The sequence below is a fragment of the Trachemys scripta genome, chromosome 2, assembly GCF_013100865.1.
Source record: "Trachemys scripta elegans isolate TJP31775 chromosome 2, CAS_Tse_1.0, whole genome shotgun sequence".
In the NCBI taxonomy this organism is placed as follows: Eukaryota; Metazoa; Chordata; order Testudines; family Emydidae; genus Trachemys; species Trachemys scripta.
Window position 1 is genome coordinate 145,433,878 of NC_048299.1, and position 20,675 is coordinate 145,454,552.

At 45.6% G+C, this 20,675-nt stretch overlaps 1 protein-coding gene across 2 annotated transcripts in view; it reads right to left on the reverse strand.

Moving 5' to 3' along the window:
• Positions 1-651: 651 nt before the first annotated feature.
• Positions 652-20,675, reverse strand: part of TGFA (transforming growth factor alpha) — a 45,174-nt gene continuing 25,150 nt past the window's right edge. The window contains exons 3-6 of one of the 2 annotated variants that reach the window (XM_034761763.1): positions 8,787-8,904; positions 7,611-7,760; positions 4,775-4,884; positions 652-1,765 (exon numbers count right to left, since the gene is read on the reverse strand). In XM_034761763.1, the coding sequence (XP_034617654.1) occupies positions 1,758-1,765; positions 4,775-4,884; positions 7,611-7,760; positions 8,787-8,904 (386 nt within the window). In that variant the 3' untranslated portion in view covers positions 652-1,757. Of the gene's footprint in view, positions 1,766-4,676; positions 4,885-7,610; positions 7,761-8,786; positions 8,905-20,675 lie in introns of those variants that run through there. The other variant, XM_034761762.1, reaches the window with a different exon arrangement.

Here is a 20,675-nt window from a genome sequence, read left to right on the forward strand (position 1 = left end):
TGTTCCTATTTTCCTTACTATGATCTGGGTTAAAGTTGCAAGCATTCCTCCTGTAACATTTTGCTTCTAAACAAAAAGGGTGAAATTATGCTCTTCAACAATCAGGACAAACCTAGGGACAAATTCCCCTGTTTACACCTGTTGGGAAACTTCACTGACATCAGTGGAGGGATAGGCCTCACTTAGGCCCATAAAAGTGAATTTGGCTCTAGGACTGTATTTTGCCAGGCAGATCTGGAAGGAAAGTTCAGATCAACATTCAGAAGAATATTTCACAGGTGGGACTGTCAAGTTTGTTATCCAATTGCATCATGTACAGTGTGTGTTTATCCTCTCAGACTCAAAGACCGACTAGGTGTGTGTAAACATTTACCTACAAGTTATAATCCAAACTCCAGGGAATAGTCCTATTTACTTAAGAGGGCCTGATTCTGATCTCACTGTAGAGTAAACTAGGAGTAACCAATGGAGTTACACCAGTGTAAGCAAGATCAAAATCAACCCCCCCTTATCTTATCCAATTACATCTATTCCCGTGTGGAAGGGTTTGCAGGATTGGGCCCTAGGTTTTCTGCTGTCATAACATAGCAACTCCTAAAGTTTTCTGAACGGTCCCTAGTGAGCATAAAGAAATGCAAAAAGCCACAAGTCTAAGGGCCTCATCCAAACCCATTACAGACATTGGAAAGACTTTAATAAGCTTTGGATCAGGCTCTAAATGCCTAGATTTCCACCACCCCAATGGCCGCCATTTTGTTATGGTTATCATCTCCAGGTCCCATTTTTTCAGCTTTCCAAGAACACCAAAGACATTTAACCCCCAAACACATTTTTCTGCCTCAATAACTTGGAATATTTTCTGCCATCACATTTAAAATGCAAAGGATTGTGGGGCGTGAACACATTTCGCCCCCCCCCACACACACACACACACACACTGGCTCGAGCGTTGCTATTTTTCTCTTGCAACTTGTCTCCTGATGAAAAGGAATTGAATATCATCAGAAAGGGACAGGATAACCCTGGCCAGTTCACCTCGTCCCGTATTACCCCCCAGATCTCATCTGGCAGGGCGAATGTCCCAATGGCAGCAGCAGCACAAAGGAAAAAAAAGAAAAAAAAAAAAAAATCGCAGTCAGGCAAATAGGATGTTCCTTCGAAAGCGTTGGGTTCTCCCTTTTGAAAACAGGGACCTGCAACTGCTCCTCCCAATGAGGATGTAACAAATGCATGAACCAAAGACCCAGCCTTCAGGTAAGTTCCGTAAAGTCTCAAAGCAGGACAGATACTGACAGACTGTTCTCATAAGCTATCTCCAACCTGAACTGTACACACTTTTTCCCCCCCCAATCACTGGTGTCAAACCTACTCCCCACCACACAAATTGTCACATCTACATAAACATGAAGCTGACCCACGTGCAGTTCTCTTGTGTCCGAGTCTGAAGTCTCGTAAAACAGTCTTTAAGATTCCATGGTTGTGAAGATGTGGTCTACTCATTAGTTCATGGCTTCACATTGGGTAGCCCCATGGAGATGGTGCCCTCGATTTGGCAAGGTTCTGAAAGCTCAGCATATAATACAGGATGCATATGAAGAGTCAAGGTAATGTAGCGTATGCTTGATACTAGTCCCCTCCAGAGCATTTTCTTCCGTGGAAAAATGTTCTTCTCTGGAATGGGGTAGGCCTCCTTTATTATACTGCAGTAGTCCCATCTGGCCATGGCAATTAATATATTGGTCAGATCCAATTCTCCTTCAGACCACTGCAGAATAAAAAAAACACAAGGGTTAACCTACTTCCGTGGGAGCAAACGAGGGCATAATTTGGCTCTAGTCTAGCATCAGAAGACAAGAGTCATAAAAACGGCCATACTAAATCAGACCAATGGTCCATCTAGCCCAGTATCCTGTCTTCTGACAGTGTCCAGTGCCAGGTGCTTCAGAGGGAACGAACAAAAACAGGGCAATTTTGAGTGATCCATCCCCTGTCCAGTTTCTGGCAGTCAGAGGTTTAGGGACACCCTGAGCACTGGGTTGCATCTCTGACCGTCGGTGCTCCATGGTTAAACACATTAGAAATTCCATTACAGCAATAACCCAGAGGGGCTAAATAACTTATGATTTTGGGTGCCTAACTTATGGCATTTAAGAGCAGTCTGATTTTCAGAGGGTGGGTGCTCAGCACTTTCTGAAGACCAGGCTGCTTAATTTGGGCAACCAAAATCACTCAGTCAGTCAGTCAAATTTTAATACAAAGGACAGGGAATAGATAACTTGTTTTTCCTTCTTGCTCATTCATAAAAGTTCACGTTCAAATGACATTGCTGTTTCACTGCCTGATCTATGGATAAGGGCTCCCCGTCTCTTGATGGAAGTCTAAAGCACTCTCTCCTTCACCGTATGAAGAGTAGAATACCTCCCCATACAATCTGTAGCACCTGATATAGCCACAAACCGCTCAGGAGACCACTATATAAATCCAGGACAAATAAAGGCACCTTAGCTGCCATTATAAATAGATCTAATAATCTAAACGCAAAACACTAACAATAAGAGGAGTACACGCTTTCTACAGAATTCTCAGTCTCCTTCGTGAGTGCAATGAATAATCCAGGCGGACTAAGATAAATAATTAGAGCAGAGACAAAATTAAAGAAAAACAGGAAAAGATCCAGAATAACTCTGGCCCCTGCCTAGACGGTATGTCATATGTCACCTTGAATTTATTGCAACGTGTTGTGCAAAAAACCCCTATGCTGACAAAGAAAACGTTGTACCGAACTGCCAAAAGCACAGAAGCTGTATTTTCAGAGATGCTAAAAAAGGTTGTGATTTATTTCAGTGTCATTGGAAATCTCTTGCAATCAATGCTCATTTAGTGCCACAAATGAGACTTGTCTACACGCAGATGCAGTAACCCTAACTAGGCATGCCAAATGGTTTGTAAATCAGTTTTAAAGGGTGTAAAAAACAAAAATCACTCCACATTCAAAAGATGCTTTACTATAAATTCAGGTGGTCTGTAAAAAGGGAGACTCTGAAAATATCCCCCTAAATATGCAATTTCCCAAGGTTGGTTAGCTACCATTGCACATTTGAAATCTTCCTTCAGTTAAATAAGATTTACTAATTTATTAGATTATATTACTTCTCACTCTATGTGCTTTACTATTTCCATTTCTCTCAGCATGGGGTCTAAGCAACACTTATTCACATGACCAGACCCAATGGGGCCTGATTCAGTGTTACATCAATGCCATTTTACAATCACCTCCTTTTGATCCTTTGGGGATTAAACATCTTCATCTTTATGGCAACATTAAGATATAGTGAAATAACTTCATTAGGCACTGAACCAGGACTCAGGTGATCTGGGTTCAACTCCCTGCTCTGCCACTAGTTTGATAGGTGACCTTGGGAAGTCACTTCCCCCTCTGTGACTCAGTTTCCCTATGTGTAAAACTGAGATAATGATACTGACCTCCTTTGCAAAAGAGCTTGGAGATCTATGGATGAAAATTGCTATATAAGAGCTAGGTATCACCACCCTGCATCTTGGAAATGCCAGCTAAACTCACTTAAACAAAGTTGCTCAGCAGTTCTAACTTACCTGGTAAGTCAGCCTCCCCTATCCCTCCCCCAAAAGGTAGGAATGCAATAAAAAAAATTTAAATGCATGAAAGGTTGATCTCAGATGCATTCCAAGAGGTAAACAGGGCCATTCTAATAGAGGACGCTGAAGGGTGAAGTGTACTGATGCTCACATTACCTTATGTAATCTCCAAAAGGACCCCATTGATCCTGTTCCCATAACTGCCTACTGCAGATATAACCCCCTGGTAAGTGTGTTACAGGTTGTAGGCCCGGCGTGACATGAGTCATTAGACATAGGTGAGGCCTCATTTCTTGGGAGACAAGATTAGCGAGGTAAATGGAATGGGAGGTTGGGAACAGAATGTCCATGCTAAAACTAAGCTAGGTTAATGGGTCAATAAGATAAGAGACAATGTCTGTACTAGCTAAAATGAGGGGGAACACCCAGGGAACCATTTACAATGGACAAAATAAGCCTGGAATGTAAAGAGGAAGTCATACATGGACAGTCCGTGTCTAGAGCATGCTGTACAGGGATTGGTACCTCTGCAGTAACCAAGCCAATCCCCAAAACAGTCAATGCAACATAATGTGTATATGTATATAAAAAGGAAGAGGTTTTTTGTACAACTTTGGATGTGTGGTACGCTCTATATCCACCCCCTATGCTTGAATCTGATCAACTCAGCACAGCTTTGCTGTAGGCCAAATAAAGATACTCAAGTGAAAAAATCTGGAGTCAAACTGAGTTCTTGGGCAGCTGAATGGGGGAAAAAAAAAGTCTCGGAGGGAATCCCAACACAGGCTCTCCTCCGTGCCTGATCCACCTAGGATAGGAGAGTGTTGCAGCGGTAGGCAGCCTGGACTCTCTAGCTCAAAAACTGTAGCAGCTCACGCTTTTAGCTGTAGAGGTCCCCAGGTCAAGTCCCCAGGGTGTTGACCAAGATGGTGGCACCTTCCTTTGAAGAATCTGATAATGGCTACTGCCAGGCTTCATGCATCATCCATGGGTATGGAGAGAGACAAGTTAAATAATAATAGAAGAGGGATCATTTGGACTTTGCCTGCTACCAACGCCCGCTAAACGGAACTCAGCTCCTTAACAGGATCACCATCTCCACGGCCAGCCAATGAAACTATTAGAAGGAAGCCGTTGGTACGACAATTGTTCCTCCTACCTGTCTCTGAATGGCAACAGGAAGTTCCCCCCTTCAGGAGCCCGCTGGGCTTCTTGTGTCTGCAGATGAAGGCTCGGCACCACTCACAATGTTTTCTTATCTGACAGCAGCTGAAATGCAATTAAGGGCAGGGGTGTTAGGGCGGAGACAAAGCAAAGAGCTCGTGCACAACAATGAAGAGGTCTCTATTGTTCAGCAATAACCATCTCACAACATATTGGGTTTAGTTCTGCTCTCCGCTATCCCAAAAAGCTCCATTGACTTTAGTGAAGATGCTAGTGCAGACTGACAGAATAGACTGCGGTCCATCACACACAGCATTCACTTCGCTTAGCACTGAAATGCAATTTCCCCACTGGGGGTGGGAAATGACAGGCGTTACTACAGCACCAACAACGCTACACGAGTGTCTTGATGTAAGGACAAAGGATTTGCCTAATAATTGCAAAGCAACAGGGGAATTTAGATAGGCAAAAATGGGACAAACTCACCCCTGGTGTAGCTCCATTGATGCACAGGAATGAATTTAGATCTTGTTAGTTACCCGAGATCTGGAATTTGAACCAGACACTGGAGACTCAAAACCCTACTCTTAGGAAAAGGGCCATGAGATCTTTCAGGATCTAGTCTAGACAGCAAAGAATCTAGAGAGGAAGGACAGCCTGATGATGAAGGCACCGGTCGTGACTCAGGAGATAGGGATTTGATTCCTACCTCTGCCAGAAACCCATTGTGTGATCTTAGATAAGCTACCTACTCTCAGTCTTTGGCCCCATCCAGGAAAGCACATAAGCATCTGCTTGATTTTCAGCCTATGCTTAAATGCTCCCCTGAATCAGGGCCTCTGTTTCCCCATTTGTGAAATGGGGGTGATGCGAATACTTCTCTCTCACCCTTTATCTATCTAGATTGTAAGAAATTGACTGGTACTACGCAGCTGTACAGCTCCTACCGCAGTGTGATCCTGATCTCATTTGGGGCCTCTAGGTGCTACTTTAATACAGATAAATGAACCACAAGTGCTCAGAAACTCTGGTTTAGACCTCAGACAACTGGAAGGGATAAAAGCCCTCAATGAATTTGGAACAAATTGTACACAGCAGCCAATAGCACCAATTGATGTGCTGTTGAAAGATTTATTTACATTTATAAGTATATATCAGCCGCGAGAAAAGTGACAATTATGGCAAGACAAAACACACTGGTTTATTGCAGCTGTACCGACTGGTTTGTTTGTTTGAGCCCATCGTGAATTAAGAGTTAAGAGCTAACTGAAAGAAGAGTTAGGACATGCAGAGAGACTATGAAGCAACGTGTCTCGTAACACAAGCCACTTGGGTTGGGAAATCAACCACAACAACACTTCCTTTAAATTACACAGTGAAGACAGTATTGTTATCTTAACAATATACGCATGTTGCAACACGAGTATATTGTCCACCTGCCCTTAGAATTAACATTGAAGTACTTTACATCAATAGGGATGAGCTGTTCAGTGCAACTCCAGTTATCCACAGAAATGGGCTGTCAAGAAGTGTGAGGGAAGACATGGCCCTGCACCCCCAGCTTCCTGCAATTCACCCTAACTCTCAGCCAGCCAGTAAAGCGGGTGGTTTATTTAGACGACAGGAACACAGTCCAAAACAGAGCTTGCGGGTACAGACAACAGGACCACCCCCAGTCAGGTCCATATTTGGGGCCAGGGATCCCAGACACTGGTCTGGGCTTCCCTCCCCTTCCCCAGCCAGCTCCAAACTGAAACTCTCCAGCCCCTCCTCTGCCTTTGTCTCTTTCCTGGGCCAGGAGGTCACCTGATCTTTGTTCAACACCTTCAGTTGGCACCTTTGCAGGGGAGGGGCCCAGGCCATCAGTTGCCAGGAGAAAGGGTGTTGGCCATTCTCTGTGCAGACACCATCACACTGGCCCTCTCGGGCTCTGCAACAATCACCCCCCCCTTATCCCACCACCTAGATACTCAAGAACTGCATAGGGGAAACTGAGGCACCCACACAGTATTCAGAGAGAACATTAAGAACATTCCCACTTCGTCACATGGGCATTCGCACAAGTAATGTTTCTTGTATCACAATAGCAACCAGAAAGCTTTCTACCCTCTAAGAGGGGCATGCAGCGGTCTGCATTTCCCCTGCAACAGTTCCATTCACTGGCACATTAAACGGAATAGGGAGCTTCATCTCATGCACTATTTCGTGTGTTAGTCATGGCATCAACTTTGGCTGGGGGGGGGGGGCGAGGGGGAGTGAGGAGAGGTCCAATCCTATTCAGGGGCTCAGCACCACACAGGGTCAGGTCTAGAGTCAGCAGCTGCCATGAAAGCAATTTTCCACCGTCTACCTGCATAGGGCCAGTTCAGAGAAGAATCTGAAGGAGTTTAGTTCATGTAACCTACAGCTTCTTCCAGTCCTGTAGTATACAAGTTACACACTTTGGATGCCCTTATGTCCATTTACTGATGTAAACAGGCCCCCTCCCTTTTATACCTGTGAATTTGGCACATATTTTGGTATGGCGTTAAGAACCTAACACCTAGTTTTTAAATTAGCTTTTCTCTCTGGCACTGGAAGTTTTTAAGAGCAGGTAGACAAGCAGGGATGGTCTAGAGAATACTTAGCTCTGTCTCAGTGCAGGGAACTGGACTAGATGACCTACCAAGGTCTCTTCCAGCCCCCCGTTTCTATGGGTCTGTAATGCGCGGCAGAAGGGGACTTCGAGTCTGTGTGGATACTTATGCACGGCTAAGACAAATCAACAGAATCTCACCGAGACCCAGTAAAAGTAGTACGCTCGTCCACAACAGCATGTAACGCAGACTTACTGTATTAGTACACAAGCCACAATAAGGATGACGGACGCTACCACTGAAACCACCACTAAGGCAGTGATGGTTTGTTTCTTCTGATTGGCAGCTACCACTGCAAGGAGGTCTGCGTGTTCGCATCGTGTCCCGACGAACCCAGAATGGCAGCTATGAAGAGAGGAGAGAGGTGAATTAAAGAAGAAAGCACAGAAGCCCATGCGCACCCAAGAAATAATGATCCAGTCACTGGGATTCTCAAAAGGCATTTGGCAGTCAGATCCAATGGGAGTTAGGCACCTCAGTCCCCTAGCCAGAGAGTAAAGAGTGGGACAGTGACAGGCTAGCAATACTTCAAGTGCCAATTAAGGGGTTGATCCTGCAGCCCTTACTCTGGCAAAGCTCCCACTGAAGTTGTACCTGATCAAAAACCTGCAAAGTAAAGCCCCGAGCACGTACTAAAGCAGCAGCTCCTTGCAGCCCTCCAGGCAAAGTTTTCAGGCCTCCAAAAGCCATCTATTTAAGCTAGATTTTTAGAATGCTGAGCCCCTGCAAACACCCATTCAAGTCTTGGGACCAGCTGGGGGCACCACTGAAAAAAAATCAGGCTAGTAATTTAGGTTATGTCTATGCTGCAGTTTAAAAACCCGTGGCTGGCCCTTGCCAGGTGACTCAGGCTCACGGGGCTGTTTAATTGCAGCATAGACATCTGGGCTCAGGCTGGAGCCCAGGCTCTAGGATCCTGTGAGGTGGGAGGGTCCCAGAGCTCAGGAACGTCTACACTGCAATTAAACAGCCCCGCAGTCTGAGCCCTGCAAGTCAGAGTCAGCTGGTGTGGGCCAGCCATGGGTGCCCCCAGCTGCAGTGTAGACAGACCCTTAGGTAACCAAATATGGATTTAGGAGCCTAACTTTAGGCATCCAGGTTTGACCTTTTTCCCCTTTGTGCCATGAAGGACAAGGGAAGGTGGGTACTCCATTCTCTCTGAAAATTCCAGCCGGTGTGATTTCCTTAGAGGTAACATGCGACTCCAAAGATAATGCAACAAGTTATATGTGCCAGTTCTCATCCCAAGGGAAATGCAATGGGCACTATACAGTTACATAGGTCTGCTGCCCTGAGGAACAGTGAATCACTTCTCTTAGGTTTCACTTGTGCTCACACAAGCAAAACACTTTGCCACAGGAAGAGACTTACACACATGCTGGCTTCTCCTCTTGCACCAGAAACCTGCACGTCCCGTGGAAGCAGAACTGACTGTGGGAGTCGGGACAGTCGTTAAAATGGGATCGGACTGCGGCAGCCACTGGGGGACCTAGATGGGGTGAACAAACAAAGATACATTTTTAACTCCATGTGTAACCTTCGGGGTGTGGTGTCCTGCCCCATCTAGTGGCACCGAGACCACTTAGAGAGAGCTAAATAAGTTGGCTTTACAGCCTTGGCTAAGAGCCAGTTGACTTTTAGCTCATGCAGTAGGGGCTCATGCACTAAGCTCCAGATGCCCCCAGGTTCAATCCTGCCCACCGACGACCAGGGTCTCTCGACGGGACACATGCATTAGCCAAGTCCGAGACAATTCTCTGCCCACAGGGTTGCGCTCAGCCATGGTTTAGATTTCGCATGATGCAGAGTTTCCTGGGCACAGCACACACATGTTCATAACCCACACAGTACTTTACTAGGAAAGCATTAATCTCTTTAGAGGGGATTTCCCCCCCAAAACCACCCTCTAAAATTTAAATAGATAATTGTATCCCTGCCACAGAATTCCACCAGATAGGTTTTCTGAACTATAGTGGTGTTCTCCTTTTCTATTAAGCACTGAAGAGTAATTTTTGTAGAATCCTCTTGGTTTTGCTAGACATATTCAAAGCTACCCAGGAGATTTAGATACCAGATTCCTGTTAGTATTAATGGAAACTGGACACCCAAATCCTTTAGGTGGCTTAAAATAATCTCAGCGTCTCTCTTTAATCAATTCTCCCATATAGGCAGGGCCCTTATTACTATGATTTATTTCTATTACTGTAGCATCTAGGGGTCCTAGTAACAGATGAGGATCGCATTGTGCATGGTACTGTACAAACAGACTCCTCCATTGTGATTTGAGCTCTAAGATTAGCGTAGTGCAGGTGAGGGGAAGGGTGGGCATGAGGGAGGGGCCACAGAAACCAGGATGCGCGACTGGCAGCACCAGAGTTTGAAATCCTCCATGGAGCCACAAGAGAGATGCAAGATGGAGCAGAGTAAGGTTCCCCCATGCCACCCTGCCAAGGTGCTTCAAGTCTGTCTTGAAGGAACCACCTCTGGGATGAGAGGAGAGTTCAGTCTCCATGGCCCAGCCAGTTCTTGGCCTCTCTGTTGAGGCTGCCAACAGAAGGTGCATTTTAGCGACAGTTTGGTGGTCGTTCTCTCTGATGGATGCTTGCCCATGGAGAACCAGACTAAGTTCCCCCATCTAATTTCACACAGGCTACCATATCACCCAAGTAACATTTGGGCACTGCTAGGCTGGTCTGAGTGGGTGACTTAGAGAACAGAGCCCTTTGTTTCTATTTACCAATCCCTTGAGCCAACAAGGCACCCTCCTCCATAGATTCCTAGAAACATGGAGGAAGGGAAGAGTTCTGTAGGAGAAGAGCAAATTCCATTTCCCCTTCCAGAGAAGTCTCGCTAATACCACTGCAGGATTGGAGATTTTTAAATAGGTATTTGCAATCCTGCCATTCAGACTGGTGTAGATGGGACAAAGAAGCTGCATCTGTTGACACCAAGTGTGAATTTGGCCCAGAAGCTGTAATGAAAGTGATCGAGACTGCAGGCTGAGAAAAGTTGGGAGAGCCCAAAGGGAAAGGAGATTATCCACTGAACGGGGTTTGGATTTGTTCTTCCAACCCTATGAAATCAGAGGCAAGCAGCAGATGTTTAAGGGGCCCTTAGTGGATCATTTCTGATACACTCACAAAATAAGCCTTTGTAGCACTAGAAGAATTTACTAAACAGCTTAAAGCTTAAAATTCTTAGCCTGGATGAACTTGATGAATAATCAAAGACTCATGCGCTTAGAGAGTACTTGCCAAAGCTTCACTGCACTCTTCCATTTGTTTTCTTGTTACGAAAGCACCACCACCACAATAGCGTGTCGCGGAGATGTTCTAGATAGAAGACACTCACAAGAAAGGGGGTCTGCTTTAAAAGGGACCTCTTCCACCAAGCGTGATAAGCACAGTGCTGGCAATTCTATATAATGAAACATTGTGAAGTCAAGTCTCAGTAGTAAGGATAAAGTAGAACAGAGGAAGAGAAGTGGGACAAGAATCCATCGGAAAATACAAAAGCTTCCCTGCCCCCCCCTAATTGCTACACTGTTTTCCATTTTGTCCTGGCCTGTTTTAAATTATCGTTCACAGCCGATACGGAAAACCAATATCCTGCTTTTGGATTAGCCCTCATAGAAAGCACATCCGATCTCCGTCGTTTCAAAGCCCCCCTCGGGTTCCTGTTTCCACACATTTCTGTCGGCCATGGTAATTAAATCCACATCTCTCAAAAGCTCTGGGTCCCAGGGAGATTTTAAACCAGTTTGAGTGTTAATCAAGGATATTGCGCGTGAGAAAAGGTTTTGTTGAAATCACGTATTCACACGAAGTGGCGGCTGCCAGCCTGGTTTGGTACTTGAGCAGCAGTGGGCCAGTATTGCCATGTGGGAGAGACTGATCAGATTTCCAGCCCAGATTGTCTCATGACACGGGTTATAAGTTCTCCATAGATTTGAAAGCCAGAAGGGGCCAATATGATCATCTTGTCTGACTTCCTGTATACCAGTCCTCAGAATTCCACCTAGTAATTCCTTCATTGAGCCCTGGGGAGGAGTCAGTCAAGGAGCAGGAGTGACTGCTTCAATCCCTCTTTTAGGAAAGGAGCATCCCCATCACAAAATAAACCCCCATAACGGAGGAAGGCACCACTGGTAACTCCGTTGTTACCAGCAGCCAATACTGCGATAGCGGATTTTCTCAAAAAGGGACCGACCTCCCCCAACTTTACGGGCATGGAGAAAAAGCATGGGCAAGCCTTTAGATGGAAAGCAAAGAGGCCAGCCAGCCTCATATCAGGATCGAATAGATTGTACGACAGCTGGTGACCATTTTCGGAATCTGAATACATACAGATAAGAGTCAAGGGGTAGCCACGTTAGTCTGTATCCACAAAAACAACAAGGCACCTTAAAGACTAACAGGTTTATTTGGGCATAAGCTTTTGTGGGTAAAAACCTCACTTCAGATGCAGATAAGAGTTTGATCAAACACAAATGGGTCTTATAAAGGTACTACGTACAGATTAGGACAGAGATTGGTTAATAGTGGTGTGCAAAGTTCATGTAAGTTAACAATGATAAAATAGGGTTCTCTTTAAAAAATGAAAACCCCTAATTGGCAGGCAAAGGAATGAATGGGTCACTGTCCGGACTTCTCAGAAGCAGCCCCACACAGTCAGAGAGAAGTTTTTTTCGGAGCACGGACTGTCTTTTTGTTCTGCTTGTACAGCACCTAGCGCAGTGGAGTCATCTAGGATTAAGGCTTAAAGGCACTGCCATAATACACATACAATAATAATTGGCATGGAATGGCAAGAGTGAAGCTTACAATGCTTAGTCCTGCCATGAGCACAGGGGACCTGACTAGATGACCTCTTGAGATCCCTTCCAGTCCTACGATTCTATGAATGGCCAGGACCATGCTGGAACAGTTCTTTGGATAAATGGAGGACTTTAGAGCCATCAATCCGGCAGCTTTTGCCAACGAGCAATTCACTGAGCAGCAAGCAGCACAAATGGGCTTCTGAATGGAGTCTGGCCTGGCCTCTTTTAGCTAAAAGAGCAGTGGATGTGATAAAACACCCCCCCTTCTCATGGCCCAGGCAGTATGGAAGCCTGGCTGTTTCTAATAAGGGTTCAGAGACACACATACACCCCGACCCCCAAGGAACATCTAAATATGGAACTGAAACTTCAGAAAAGGAACATGAACTAAAGCGTACTGGTAGAGGTGGTCAGAAATTTTCTAGTGGAACATGTGTGTGTCTGGAAGTGCGGACTTGTTGGAAGCAGAACTTTTTTGTGGAAGTCTTTATTTTATTATTCAAGAAAGTGTCTGAAAAATTGGCGGGGGAAGCTTTTTTTAAGGTTGAAACAGAACGTTTCGATTTTCCATGTTAAAAAAATTTAATTTTTTTTTTACTATAGCATAAAATGAAAACAGAATGAAAATGTTTGATTTTTATCTAAACAAAATGTTTCAACTGACCTGAACACACACTTTTTAAAAATTTCAGTTCATGGGAATATTTCAAAAATTGTTCTTTTAAATCCATTTCAGAATAAAACAAGATTTTGAAATCAGGGATTTTCCCGCAGAACAAAATAGCCAGTTCCTGCCCAACTCTGCTCATTACACACTTTTATTATTGTTATTTGTATTAGAATCATAGAAGATGAGGGTTGGAAGAGACCTCAGGAGGTCATCTAGTCCAATCCTCTGCTCAAAGCAGGACCAACCCCAACTAAGTCAACCAACGCCAACAAAATCACCATCGCACTTCTCTTCCCCTCAAAAGGATGAGAGGTTAAATAGACACTGAATCAGCAGAATACTAAACAGAAGGTTGGCTTTGTTGAAATCACCACTGTGGCTTGGATTCTTCTCAAATGACTAGCAGTCTATTACAACAGGGCACTAGGTTTTTAAGATATGTGACCCTCAAAGCAGCACAAACATCCTTTGCAGTTTGGATGCTTCTCTGAAGTTCATCTAGGCTTAGGATGACCAGATAGCAACTGTGAGAAAACGGGACGGGGAGGTAATAGCTGCCTATACAAGAAAAAGTCCCCAAAAACAGGACTGTCCTATTAAAAAACGGGAAATCTGGTCACCGTATCTAGGCTAATCAATCTGTCGTGCTTCTTTTTGGTCAGATAATAAACCACTGGAATGAGACATTTAAAACAAATCTTGTCCTCTTCTACAGTGTTCTCCACCTAGACATCTCATGAAACACCGATCAATTAAGAAGTGAAGAAAAATTATCCTCTTTAAAAAGGTGTGAAAGAGGCAAAGGGGGGGGGGCGTGCGTATCCTCAGCTGATGTAATGTAGCTCCATTGAAGCATCAACATCAAAGGCTTTACATTGAGTTATGCCAGCTGTGGGTCTGTCCTAGAGTTTACAGCTTAGAATTTTCTAAGGTGCCTATTTCCTTTAGGTGCCAACTGAATCAATGGGACTGTGGGTTCTCAGCTCCTCTAAATTAGGCCCAAAATGTCAAGTTCGGCAGCCAAAATTAGTGGCCGCTTGTGAAAATTTAGGCCTAAGTCACTTGCTGTAGATCACACTGAAAGTTTGAGGCAGAGCTGGGAATAGAGATTGTCCCCTCCACCCTGTTCTCCCTGCATTACCCACAAGGCCCTCCCGTCTCCCTTGATAGTAGCATCCTGGTTTAGCAAAACTTGGGACAGGCAATGCAGACCTGGATGTCATTTTACACCGATCCCCTCAAAGGGGTGGGAGAATTAGCAGGTCCAGTTTTAAGCCACCTCCATCAACCCCCTTAATGATGAGCCACATCGCACATGGAGATTAAATGCAACTTCCGTCCTCCAAACAAAACTCCAGGACATCTACTCTTGTGTGTAATGGCAGCAAGAAAGGAGCAGTCCCTGCCGGGATACCTTTCGCCAAATGGGCCTTTAACTTCTTTGTAAGAAAGAACGAGAGGGCAGCTTTAGTTTACGACCTTGCCTCAAGAAGCTGCACCAACTGCAGCTTTTATTGTTGTACCAGCCCACATCAAAGGGCTGGGACTTTCATTTTGTGCCTCCAAACCAGAGAGCTTTTCCCATCCTAATTACAATCCCTTGGGGACCATCCATAGACCAGCCGTTTAATCTTCTATTTTAGCTTCACTGGCTTTGCACCGTAACAGTCTCCCCATGAGCATTCAGAATTTTAGAATAGAATTCACTGACCATCTGCTTCAGGATTCCTTTGAACTGTGTTGCAGACTGGTAGTTCCGAGTGGTGGAACAAGACCCTGCTGAAATGCTCTTGTCTACCATCTTTCAAATGGTATTCTATAGATAGTTGCCACATGCCTTTGTGGGCACTGATGGGGATAAGACTCATGTACTGACCTTGGGAAAGCAAGACGGACAATGATCTAATCATCTAATGTGTTTCTCAGATATGCTTAAGGCCAGCACTGCCAGGACAGTTTCAGAGTCTGATTCCAGACACATGAGGCTAGCAAGGAGACAGCTTTCTAGAGTGTAAGGAAATGCTCCCATTTTAGCCAGTTCAAACAGCGGTGGATGCAGCAAGACATGCAAGCTCGTGGCGATGCTTTTCTAAATCCCCACCACTGGGGAATGTTTTATGCAAAAAGCATTCCAGTTAACTGCAAGACAAGTTTTTAAAAACTTTTCAAAAGAAAAGAACAAAAAATATAAACCTTCCCCAAGATAAATATAATTGGTATAATATGCACATCATCCCACCTCCACCCCATCATCTGTCTCTTTCTCCTGCTCCCCTTTGCTTGTCTAGTACCTGCCTTTTATCCATGTACAAAGGCAGTGAAAGACACACACACACACTTCCCCCTCCCCAAGCTCCCCTGTAAAGGATTTTGGGATGCAGCTTGTAAAATGGACTCTTAAAAGAGAATGTCCTAATCCTGCCGTCTTTGCAGGGAGACCTAGATGATTTCTGTGCAATGCTCCATTACTTCACTGGGACCCCAGGCAATTGTCTGGATCCACCAGTGCAATTCTGACTAGGATGGAAGCGACCATCTCTCATTGGTTTTATTGACCAAGTTCCAGATTGGTAGCCATAAAACAGTTGCCAGAAAGTTATAATCACTCAGATTGCCCTCTTCTGCACAAAGCCAAGGAACTACATTAAACCTTTGGCAATAGTATATTGCTACTGCTCACAAAACACTCAGTATGAACAGGAAATGAGCTATAGCGGCTGATCCACATGTATCAGTGTGATCACATCACTGACTGGTGTAAAGCCACCAGTCAGGTCACCTAATGAAGGGAAATGAACTTGGAGGGCACCCTCCAGATTCTTTCTTGCCACTTCCCTGTGTGGGGTTGGCGACTTTTATAGCCTTCTTCTGAAACTCTCATATTCCTGGCTGTGGTGCAGATTGATCCGAGGTCTGTTGATATCCGGTCCATGTAGCAAGTTTTCGGTCTCCCCCTTGAAGTGATTGTGGATGGAATCCAACCAAGAGCCATCCCACCAATAACACTCCAGTCTCCACTGAATACGTCCATACCAGTGTAGCCTAGCCTCCCTGAACTGGTCTTCAGATGAAGCACCCTGCATGAGGCCCCCAACAACCTCGTTCTGTTCCTCATCATGCAGTGTCCAACCATCTGGCCATCTCAGCATCTTCATTTCCGTGGTGGAGAGCATCCTGATTTCTTCTCCTGTGGCTGGGCAAGTCTCTCAACCCATCTTAATGTATGGAACGATTACAGTTTCACAGTCTTTGTCATGGAGAACTGGGGTTAGCTCCTACCATATGCGCCACACAGCTTTAGTACGATGCCAGGCATCACTCAGGAGGGCACCATTGTCAGCAACCATTAAACCGAAGTATTTAAATTCTTTCACTCTAAGGGCTCTGCCTGTGATATACTTCATGATGGGCCCTCCTCCCTTAGTTACCATAGCCTTGGTCTGACCAGCTGCACATTAAGCCCAGCCCACTCAAAACTATGTTACCACTATTCAAAGTTGACTTGTAGGGTCTCAATCTTCCATGCATCACTAAAACATCAGCGGACATCTTGTTCCAAGCTGGCTCCCTTCCATATTCTCACTTAGCCCATCCATGACAACCAGAGACAAAAAGGAGCCCTGATGTAGGCCAACATTTATGGGAAATCCTCTACTGTCCCCGATTTGGTTTTGACTGCAGTAGTCATTCCCTCATATGTACCCTGGAGCAGATGGACATATCCTTCTGGCATGCTTCTCCATCACAAGCTCTACCAAACTAGTTCTCCTGGTACATGATCATATGCTTTCTCCAGGTCCACCCACAGTCTCTTTTCTCTGAGCTCCTCTATGAAGACTGGTAGCAAAAATTGGCCTCAGTTGTGTTCCTTCCTGGCATGAATCCATACTGACCTTTCCAAATTTCAACCATCCCATGCAGATGCTTTTCAATAATCTTCTCCCATACTTTCATCGCATGCAACATCAGCTTAATTGGATGATAATTAGCACATAAATATCTCCTTTATGTTTAAAAATAAAACACACTACCAAGCTTTTATACCGTTCAGCCAGCATTTTCCCTTTAAGAACACTGAACAAACTTTTAAGATACTTGAAGCCTTCCTTTTCCAATGACTTCACCACATCCATTACTGCTTCATCTGGCCCAGGTGCTTTCTCCATTTCCTTAAATGCCTCTGTAACCCTTCCTTTTTATGCTATCATGACCGAGTTTGGCTTTCATATCCTTAATTCTTCCATTGGGTTCTGCTCATTCATCCCTCTTTCAAAACGATTATTTTACTGATTGAGTCACCATTCATTTGCAATAGAACCATGTTCATTTATAATGCAGCAAACAAACTTGTTCAAATGCCTCATCATTTTCTCGCTTGCCTTGGTGAGTCTATAGATGGTCTTCTTTCCCTCATGTCCTCCTAGCCTGTTATATAGCTCATCACAGGCCATACTTTTAGCTGTCAACGCTCTTTGCCTCCATGTAGGACATCTTGTCGCTGCTGAAGCCACTGGCCTACCATTTTTCAAAAGTTCTCTCTCCCCCCTCCCGCCCCCAAATAAATTCTTTAGTTCAAAGACTGCACCACCAAGTCTCCCTTCTTATCCTTCCCAGCACTAGGCCCATTGCTTCTAGGACTTCATGTGCTATTTCTAGCAAAGCTGACTCCAGTTTGAACCAGTTGTCCTCCACACCTTGTGTAGACTTCCTGACTACATACACGATTCAGTGTTTGTGAAGATTCTCTCCTTGCCATCTTTAAGTTTCCCCCACTTGAGGCCCTCTGGCACACACGGGTTCAGCTACTTCTGAGGGCTCTGCATTCAGAAATTCACCCGTCAGAGTCTGGGGGGTGGAGCTCAGAGCCAAGGCTCCCGCCGACACTTGAATAGTGACACTGCTATTTTTAGTCTGCTAGCGCAAGCCCAAGACAGTTGACCAGGGCTTGGAGACGCGCTGCTGCAGGTCCTTTTTGCAGTGTAGACATTACTTCAATGAATACTTAAGGTATCATACAAATTTGAGTAAACCAGGCTGTGGTCAAACTGGGTTCTAACAAGCTGCCAGTGTGATTGGCACCAAAATGTTTCAGACCACCTCTCCTCTTCCCCCGCTTCCCAGCAGGGTTCCAGCAGAACCTGGCCTTGCTTGTGCTAGACAATCAAACTAGGTTTGAATCCACAACCAAGCCGCAATCATGGTGTTAGCCTCCGTGCAATGACCAGGGACATGCCAGAGCCAAAAGTTTCATCCAGATCTAAAACCTCCCCAAAGTTCAGGGTGCAGCACTACATGCCAGGGCTTTGGATTGGCCCAATACATTGAGAAGAGCCAGAAGCAAAGTTCAACTGCTGATTCCCAAATTTCTGGGGAAGTCTACAATGGACCTGTTCTCTAGAAAGTACTCTACGAGCTGAAAACACCGCAAAGTGCTCTGTGATAGCCACAGATCCTTTTTCTGTGCCTCTTTTCTCAGCACTCAAGAGAGCAGCCTGTCCACTGACAAATGATGCTACACAATCCGACAGTTTGTTGCAACCAGGTAGTAACATTTGCATTGCTCTTGATGCTTCAGTGTTACAAGAAAAAGATGTTTTGCCTCGTTGAGCCTGCACCCTTGGCAAAATGAGATCAGTGTGCCTAGTCTAGGTACTCACAGCTGATAGTGTTCTCAGACCACCTCTTATGAAAGGAAGGAGCAGCAGCAGAAGGAACGTTACTGGGATGTATTCCAGCTCCCAACCACCTTTGGGTTTCACACAAAGAATTTTCCACACAGGTGGAATTTTCCTCCCACCTGATTCTCCCCCTTCCAACTGACCCACAGCATGGCTGATTCCCAGAGTCTGGGGAAGGTCCTTATAGCGGTGAGATCTTATTGAGTTTTCTATTTTCAAGTCCCCCACCCTTACCCCTAGGGGCCCCTCACCTTCCCCTCTCTGGCTGGGTCCTAGGGTGACCAGGTAGCAAGTGTGCAAAATCAGGACGGGGGTGGGGGGGTAATAGGAGCCCATATAAAAAAAAGCCCCAAATATTGGGACTGTCCTTATAAAATCAGGACATCTGGTCACCCTACTGGGTCCTCTCCCCTCTTTTGCTGGTATATGCCCTTTCTTGGGACCTGATCCAGAGTCCACTGAAGTGCCTGGGACTCCTTCCACTGATTTTGGATCACGACTTTGGTTATTCTCATAGCAATATCGAAACTGCCACACTGGAATCAGGACGAGTAGCCCATCCAGTCCAATAGTGGTCTTAAAGCAGCTGGTACACGATGCTTCAGAGGAAGGCTGATACTGTTCACAATGAACAATCTGCACCAGTGCCCCTCCACATAGGCCATTCCCAAATCTACCGGTCTAATCCCTCACGTCTCCGGCTACAGTGGCTCCAACTCAGTGTACCAAAATAGGCTTAACATTGCTTCTTTCTCTCTCCCCAGATGGAAACCACGCTCTCCTCCTTGCCAGCTCAAACTAAATCACGAATCCTTGGCATGAGCAGTCTGCTTGCAAGGAGAACAGCCAGGAAAATTCCCCACTTCTAAGCTATCTGATCCCTGCCTCTAGCCCCCTTTCCCCGTCTGCAACAACTTCTCAACCAGGGAATAGATTCCGCTTTCTCGCTCTCTCCCCTCCTGCCTATCTTCTGTGGGTTGCATGATCAATGCAACCCCTCTTACAGCAGGCCACTTCACTGTATGCAGTTTCAAGACCTTTTCATGGCTTCCCCTCTTTTGGGATTTCCACAAGTCAGTCACCTGCTCAACACTGCAAAGGGGCTGCCCATGACTGATATTGTTCACATAGCGCCAAAGAGGCATATATGGAGAAATCACTGTCTAAAGATCTAATCAGAGCTGAAGGTTCACCAGTTTTCCTCCTCTAAGATTTTGAGACACCTAAAGCTGCCCACGTCATGGTACCCATCTGTCAGAGAACCAGAAGGTTCTGCCACTGACTCGGACCTTGAGCAATTCACTGCTCTTGTACGTTTCCCCATCTGTACAACAGAGGATATTGCTACTTAACTCAGGGGGGTGGAGAGGATGAACCTGTTCTTGCTTGCAAATCATTTTGAGTTCCTCAGGTGGAAGAGGCTCTTAAAGAGCGTAGCATTGTGATTAAGAGAAAAGGGAGACATTGCAGGGTTTAGAATAGAATGGGTCTCTTAGGCTTTTGTTATCATGCAACCAATTCTGTCACAGTAACTATGTGAGCAGTCCTTCGGATCTCTCAGGTTCTTGGGCCTTGGCTACACTGGCACTTTACAGTGCTGCAGCTTTCTTGCTCGGGGTGTGAAAAAACACCCCCCTGAGCGCAGCAAGTTACAGTGCAGTAAAGCGCCAGTGTAAACAGTGCCCCAGCGCTGTGAGCCTCTCTCCCAGCGCTGTGAGCCTCTCTCCCAGCGCTGTGAGCCTNCCCAGCGCTGTGAGCCTCTCTCCCAGCGCTGTGAGCCTCTCTCCCAGCGCTGTGAGCCTCTCTCCCAGCGCTGGTGACGCTACCACACTCGCACTTCAAAGCGCTGCTGCGGGAGCGCTCCCGTGGTAGCGCTTTGGAGTTTCGAATGTAGCCAAGCCCACAATGAAATAGCAATTACCTCAAACTACCTTTGACCAGCCCCTCAACTCCTGTAAACTCAAGCTCTATTGAGTTCAGCTGATGGGAACTGAGGCTCAGGGAGGTGAAGTGACTTGCCCAAAGTCACACAAGGAGTTTGTCACAGAGCCAAGAACTGAACCTGGGTCTCTCAAGTCCCAGTCCAGTGCCTT